Below are 7,834 nucleotides of genomic sequence, written 5' to 3' on the forward strand. Positions count from 1 at the left end.
TAAAGCATAGATATATAGTAACTTCAATATAAAGTTCAATACAATACACATATTTCTGAATAAAAAGGCCACATGTAATATCCAGGGAGTAGAAGCAACCCAAATGTCTATTAAATGATGAATGGATAAATAAAATGTTGTTTATACATACAATGGAAAATAACTCAGCCATAAAAAGAATGAAGTATGATACATGTAACAAAATGTCCAGAATAGGGCTTCCCTGGTGGCGCAGTGGTTAAGAATCCTCCTGCCAATGCAGGGGACACGGGTTTGAGCCCCGGTCCAGGAAGATCCCACATGCCGCGGAGCAACTAAACCCATGCGTCACAATTACTGAGCCTGCGCACCACAACTACTGAAGCCCACGCGCCTAGAGCCCCTGCTCCGCAACAAGAGAAGCCACTGCAATGAGAAGCCCATGCACTGCAACGAAGAGTATCCCCCCTTCCCCGCAACTAGAGAAAAGCCTGCGCGCAGCAACGAAGACCCGACACGGCCAAAAATAAATAAATAAATTTATAAAAGAAAATGTCCAGAATAGTCAAATCTATGGAGGCAGAAAGTAGACTGGTGGTTGCTTAAGGATGAGAGGTTGGGGGAAAATGGGGAGTGACTACTAATGGGTATGGGTTTTTTTCTGGAATAATGAAAATGTTCTATAATTGATTGTGGTGTAGTTACACAACTCTCTGAATAAACCACTGAATTGTATACTTTAAATAGGTGAATTGTATGGTATATGAATTATATCTTAATAAAGCTATTATAGAAAAAAAGTAAAAGGCTACATGTATATAGTATGATCCCATTTTGTAAAAAAAAAAAATCACTCACAAATACTTAGTAAAAAGTCGGGATAACTCAATTCAAGAGTTAAGTGCTATTTCCAAATGAAGAAACCATGCGTAATTATTTTTATTTTGCTTCTATATCTTTTCTATAATAAATTTGGATTATCTGAGTATTAAAGTTGCAGTAGCCTGTAGATGGCAGGCTACAGTAAGTGCTCCTCCTAGAAACTACTATACTAAACTTTAATGCAAAGCCACCAGGAGTCCTGTCTGCTGCCTCCCTGGCTGTTGGCAGAACTCTCAATGGCAAATCTTGACAGATGGTAGTAGCACAGATATACCTCCTGAGAGATAAACTGGAGTGTCAAAAAGTGGTTACCAACCATGACCAAATAAATGTCAAGTACACAAAGGCGATGTAAATGGCAAAATCCGCATGTTTTTTTAACTACAACCACATAAAAATCCAAAATAAATGTCTGATCTCTTTTAATCATAAAAAAAAAAAGTGGACACTAATGGGTAACGGAAGTTTTATGGTTATAAAGGGGTATACTTGCCTCTCTGTAGAACAAATCTGAATTATTGTAGACATCATAAGCCAGAAGATTAGTCTGTGTCCCCACTAAAAGAGCATCATAGCCAAGTTCGGGGTTCAGTACTCCTGCAGTCAGGCAGCTGACTGCCTGGTTAATGTTGAGAAGTGAAACATCAGACTCCAGGGGGCTCTGGAAGACCCTGGATGCACTGAAATGCTGGCTCCGGGTATGAGGGTTGTGAATAAAAACCTAAAACAAAAACAGTTAATTACATCCCCTTAAAATACCAAAAATGTAAAATTAACATACATCTTTTTAAAAAAGACTCAGGTTATTAACAGGTATCAACATTAACAAGAAGTGACTTTAATCATCTACAAAACTTAAAACGCCCATACACAGTTCTGTGCATGGCTGGCTTTCCGTCACTGCAAACTGTGGAAACCCAGTGGTTCTTAGCCTTATAAAGAACAAGGTGATAGCCAAGATCTAGTTGTTGCTTCCCAGGGCAGCTTATATACTACCCACCAGTAGAGTGTTAAAGCACTCTTACAAACCATCCTTTTCCTGGTCAACCTGTAGGAAGCTGCTACCAGCTACAATGTGATTGCTACACACGAAGATCAGAGAAAGTAGAATAATAAACACTTCCTTTAGTATCTTCCATCCAAGCACCTAACTAATTCACTTCCTAACCCTTAAAACTCGTAGGTAGTAGATTTTTCTTACAAACCTAAACTGAGTCACACAAAGCAAGCTTCTTGAAGGCTTTCATAGTCTATACTAGTAAGACAGAATTAAATAATTAGCTCAAAGGTAATGAATTTAGCAGTTTCAGCTGTCATAAATAATCATCTGAGTATCCCTACAAATCTTTAAATTTCCTTGGGCTTCTGTAAAAGGAGCTTTAGACTAACACATGCATTCTCAGATATCGCTCTCAAGACGCGTGGCTGGGTTTGGGGTGGGGGGGATCTTATACATTAGAATGGCTTGTAGCCTCCAAAGGGTCTTTATAAAAACTGATATACTGCATATCTGTGGTACTAAAATTTCATTAGGGAAATTTTAATTTTCTGAAAAAAGCTCCATGGGAGGCAATATGGAAAAAAAGAAAAGGATGAGAAACCGCACTAGAGATGCCTTAAGCCCCTTCTAGTTCTAAAATTTGCTGATGTTAAATGAGCATTTCACCCCTTGGTATAAACCTGTAACCAGGCGAGGCCAGTCTGGTTGCTCCACTCAAAAGGCCAATACTCGAGAGACAAGCGTTGGTGGAAAAGGAAACTTTGCTTTACTCGAGAGGCCAGCAACCTGGGAAGATGGTGCACTAATGTCCTAAGACCACCTCCAAGTTGCCAGTTAGGAGACAAAGGTTTTAAAGGCAGTGTGAGGGAGGGATCCGCAGGGTGCATGAGCAGCTCGTGCACAATTCCTGGATTGGTTGGCAACAAGCTGAAGTTTCAAGCATCACCTATCTTCTGGCTTCAACCGGTCTGGGGTCTATGTGCTTGTGATCAGCAGTTTTCATCTGGTAGGAGTCTGCTCCCTGTAAAAACAGCTTAGGAATGTGTGTCAGACTTTTATAGCTTTCGGGGAACTGGGAGCTGGGAGCTCCCCGTGACTCTTTATGGCTGGTTTAGAGTCTCAATTGTTGCCAGTTTCCCAGCTCAAGAGCTTGTTTCTCCATCTTCCCATTCCTAATAATTAACTCTTGAGCCAGCCTTCTGAGACTCAGGGCAGGCCTGGGAGACTAAAGCTTTTCTACAAACAAGAGGCAGGTAGAGGACATGGAGGGGAGGGGTCTGTCCCAGGAAGGCCCCATAGGGTCCAGCTTGGTTACAATGCCTGCTTTACTTTGATAATCCTCAATCCTGAGGAGGAACAGGTGTGGAACAAGAAAGGAAACAAAGTTTGGGATAGAGAAGTTAATTAGAAACTCCTGCAGAGGAACTCAGTTTTAGGAGACTCGGTTTTAAATCCAAGCAGGATTAGTTTTAAATTATTATCTAAACAAGGTAACCTATTCGACAAAAAATAATTTTTAAAAGATTGGTTAGAAACATAGAGATAGTGTGTGTAGCTACTGAATACTGTGTTCATGTTCTCATTTGTGTAATACTTTACAACATGCTTTTATCAACATTACTGCATTTGGTCCTCACAACAACATTTGGTCCTCCTGATATACAGAGGAGGTCAGAAGGGTTAAGGCCCCTTCCCAAGGTCTCACCACTGATAAGTGACAGGGCTAAGATGCAAGCCTGGTGTCTGGCTCCAGTAATCTCTAGCCACATCTTCCTTCCTTTTATAACAGTTCTGAACAAAAGAATTCTTACAGAGTCTTCTAGTAATTAGACAGGCGGAGAAAGAACTGGAGGAAAAATAACCTGTGGACTTCATGTTCACTGTTATTGGGATGAAAAGAGTTTGGAGGTTGCTGTCATGAGCAAGAGTCCCAGGAGTCTGGTTTCTCCCTAGTTCCCCTCCTGCTGTTTGTTCTCTGCATACAGCAATCAGTGCCCTGGAGACTCACCTGTCCCTCAGGCTCAGTCACACAACAAATAGATCACTCCCAGTGCCTTCAGCCAAAGGACTGGCTGAAGTTCACATATCTGTTCTGGCTGAGGGGGTGTTGCTGACAATATAAATTCCAACTAGGCCCTCCAATTCCATAGTGAGAGGAAACCTGTCCCCTGATGAACTAATGTTCATCCTGCAAGAAACCCCTTTTTAAAACATCCTTGCTCAGGTTCAGAGACCAGATCCCAGTAAGTCAGCCCCCCATTCACAACAGAGTCCCACTGAAAATGACAAAATCCTGTTTTTAGAGACACGGAGCCCAACAGTCAAGGAGGGCTTTAGCCTTACCTGCAATGTTTGTTTTTAAAGGAAAATATATTTGTGTATTATTTGGATCATAAAATAGTACCAATTTTTTCTTTAAGTCTAAAGATAAAAGATCAGGTCAGAACTTCAGATTTGTTTTTGAAGTTCTGAATGTAAAGTGTCCAATTACACAGGACACAGGAACTTCTCTCTCTCTCCCTTTTTTACCCCCCCATCTTCAGAAAGAGACTTAGAGTCAAGCGTCCCTGCCTCCCACTCCAGGTCACATTCTAATGAAAGTGCTTCCATAGAAACCTCTGCCTGATCTTCCCGCTTCCACTCCTATACTCCCCTCCCTGCAGCTCTGTTGCAGCACCAGCCAGTAATCCTTTATCTAAAACATAAATCGAATCCCATCACGCACTTTATTAAAACCAAGGTCTTTACGGTGGCCTACAAGGCCCTATATGATCCAGCCGCTGGCTACCCCACTGCTTCCCTCAATCCATTCCAGCCCCAGCAACTTTCTTGTGTTTCTGACACACCAAGTATATCTCTACCTCAGAGCCTTTGTACTTGCTGATACACTTACTCCACCTCTCTGCAGGGCTGGTTTCCTCATTTGCTTCAAACCTCTGATCCACAGTTATCAGAGGCCTATCTGATCACCCTGTCTAAAATAGCAATCTCCCATCACCCCCAACCCCTTACTCTGTTTTTCTCCCATGGAGACAGTGTGTGTGTTTCTGTTAACTATCTGGCTCCCCCTCTCAAAGTAACCTCCAAGGGGATGAGACTTGTCTGTCACCTTCACCCTTGTAACTGCAGAGCTAAGAACAGTGCCCAGCACATAGCAAGCCCTCAATAAATCAGGGGCTGAGCTAATATCAATGGGATCTTTTCAACCCACTTATATAGCTGCTGTGCACCTACAGCAGAACCAATACGAATTTTTGGTATTTGTCAGTGCCTACTAACATCATTACATACGAGGCTCTGTGCTAAATGCTTTCCTCCATCATACAACTTAATGAAAATGAATCATTACTTTTTACTTATGTATCCCAAGGCATGGCATATGAGAAAACATACAACATAGGTGGCAGTGTCTCGAAAACTGTAAATCATTATATAAATGTTAGCTTATTAAATCCACACTGGGTCAGAGAACATGCACTCTAATCTCATTTCTACCGCTTTCCAGTTGAACAGCCTCAAACATTGCTTTGAACCTCTCTGAACCATTATTTCTAATTAGTAAAGTGGGAGTAATAAGAAAAAAATAACAGCTAACAGTTAGTGACCACTGCCTATATGCCAAGCGCATGACATGTATCAGTAGTAACTTACTTAATCCTCTTAGCAACCCTATGCGGTAGATACTAAGTACCTTGCTCAAGGTCATGAACTTAGTAGGTACTGAAGCCACAATCTACAACACCTGTACTATATGGCAGCGGCTGGCAATTTAGCAAGGATACTGAGATGATTAACGTAATAAGGCTTTGCACCTGTTAGAAGTTATTACGCTTGGCGTCATAGTATTCCACGGTTTGGGGGCATGCCTCCATCAACACAGTTTCTTGATTTGCCTTGTCTGCTGTCCTTCTGGACTATAAGCTTTCTGAAAGTCAGGACTCCAAGTTTATCTCTGAATCCCCAAGATCTAGCACGAAGGAGGTGTCCAGTAAGTCTGGTGAATGCTGAATGACTATATCTTTTTCGTCTCTGTGAGTCCCACACCTTGCCCAGCACCCGGCACATAGTAAGCCCCTAAAAGGTACTTAGTAAATAAATTATAGGAAGAGACGTGACTGTACGTGGATAAAGATCGAAAGTGCAATTTGAATCACTTAAGGGTCTTTGTGATTCCCTCCCCCCCCCCCCCCGTAAAGTTGTTGGCTCTGAGAGGCAGCCTGAGATAGTAGGAGTTCCAGAGCAAAGGGCAGAGGCCCTGGGCTCTAATCTGGGGTCTGCCATTACTGCTAACCCTGACTAAGCCATTCCCCCTCTGGGGTCTTCTCTTCCGTAAGCTCCCTGTCTGTAGAGAGACACCAACATTGTCCGAGTCTAAGTGCCTGAAGACAAGTTAACTGCTCAGAAAAGCCGTTCTGCGTGATTATTCATGTGTGCGCAGGATGGAGGGCTACGGAGGTTGCCGGGCAACCCTGGCTGGGGGAGGAGCCTGAGAATGAGGAGCTGGACTGCAGGGACCTAGCAGGCAGAGGTCGTGGGGACTCCAGGGGCCCGGGCCCCGTGCGGGTGGGAACTTGGGGGAGCGGTTACCTTGCCTGCTTGGGTAGCGGCCGCCAGGCACGGGTGAGTCCCGTCGTAGCGCCCTACAGCCACCATGCGGGGGCTGATTTTGTGGCGCAGTTTCAGGGTGAACACAGGCAGCAGCATGATGGCGACAGCTCAGGAGACGAGGGCTAGTGGTCCGACACCGGTGCAGCGAAGCCGGCCTCACCCGCGGCGGTGAAGAAAGCGTGGACCAGGCCGGGCGGGAAACTGAGCGAGACTGAGCTGGACCCCCGGCCACCGGCTTTTTCTGCGGTTGCGCAGGCCCGCCCACCTAGTTCTGCGGCTGCGCGGTCGGGCCTCAGGCTCGGCTGAGGCTGAAAATGGGTCTCGGTGGTGGAGTCGTGTCTTTCGCAGCTGTAACTTATCCGCGTTGGATTCGACTCAACTAACAGGTCTGCAGTGGCGGTATCTGAGCCAGCGCACCCCTGGGGCTTCTTCTAGCACTACACCCAAGCTGCTGCACCGTTGCAGACTACGCGCACGTCAACCACACTCCAAAGGGTCATTAATTAAAGAAACATGCCTTGAATGACTACTCTTCCCCTTAGTTTAGCTGTTATGTTGATGCCCACAGTAGTTACTAAATATATAGACTCTTTAAAAAAAATGTTTTAAACTCTCACCTGTAAAGTCCATGGTCCATGCTCCTTTGTAAGATGCTCTATAAATTTTAAATGCAAACACGAAAAATTGAAAAGTCATTAAACTTCTCGACATTCATTCAGATAATTTACGAGGGTTCACTATGTGTCAGGCACTGTTCTAGACAACAGAGGTATGGTAGTTAACATGAGACAAACCTCTGCCCTCCTGGAGCTGACCTCCATTTCGGGGGAGACAAACACTAACTGAGAAATACATGTGGGAGGTCTTTTGGTAGCAAGTGGTAAGGAGGGAAGAGGGATAGAAGTTTGGAAGTAGTGCGGTTTTAAATAAGGTGGTGGGTAAGAGACCTCACTGAGAAAGTCACGTCCAGGCAAGAACTTGAAAGAAGTAAGGGAGTCAGTTTTGAGGAAGAGGGTTCCAGCAGAGGAAATTCAGGTGCAAAGGTACCGAGGGCTCGCTCTGGCTGCCTTCTGGAAATAAACGGTTAGGGATGAGGGACGAGATGAATGGGAAGCAACAGAGGAGACTGAGAAGGAAGCCAAGTGAAGACAGTGTTGCCAGGAGTGTCAGATGCTGTAGGTGGGTTTTGAAAGATGGGTTCTAGAATATTCTTGATATTTGCATTTTGTAATTACAGCCGTACAAATGAGCATCTTTTTTCAAGCGTACTGGGGGTGGTCTGTGACTAGTTGTATTCTCTTCTGGAGATAATGTCAAAAGACTAAATTTGGGCTTCCCTGGTGGCGCAGTGGTTAAGAATCCGCC

General features: G+C 44.1%; 1 protein-coding gene across 3 annotated transcripts in view; it reads right to left on the reverse strand.

Moving 5' to 3' along the window:
• BBS2 (Bardet-Biedl syndrome 2) overlaps positions 1-6,751 on the reverse strand; it is a 31,558-nt gene extending 24,807 nt beyond the window's left edge. For 2 of the 3 annotated variants that reach the window (XM_027119869.1, XM_027119867.1), the window contains exons 1-2: positions 6,449-6,747; positions 1,355-1,582 (exon numbers count right to left, since the gene is read on the reverse strand). In XM_027119869.1, coding sequence (XP_026975670.1) covers positions 1,355-1,582; positions 6,449-6,565 — 345 coding nt within the window. In that variant the 5' untranslated portion in view covers positions 6,566-6,747. Of the gene's footprint in view, positions 1-1,354; positions 1,583-6,448 lie in introns of all 3 variants that reach the window. The other variant, XM_027119868.1, reaches the window with a different exon arrangement.
• Between the last annotated feature and the right edge of the window lie 1,083 nt (positions 6,752-7,834).

The sequence above is a fragment of the Aethalodelphis obliquidens genome, unplaced genomic scaffold (assembly GCF_003676395.1).
Source record: "Aethalodelphis obliquidens isolate GAN/ISIS:26980383/991018 unplaced genomic scaffold, ASM367639v1 scaffold20, whole genome shotgun sequence".
Lineage (NCBI taxonomy): Eukaryota > Metazoa > Chordata > Mammalia > Artiodactyla > Delphinidae > Aethalodelphis > Aethalodelphis obliquidens.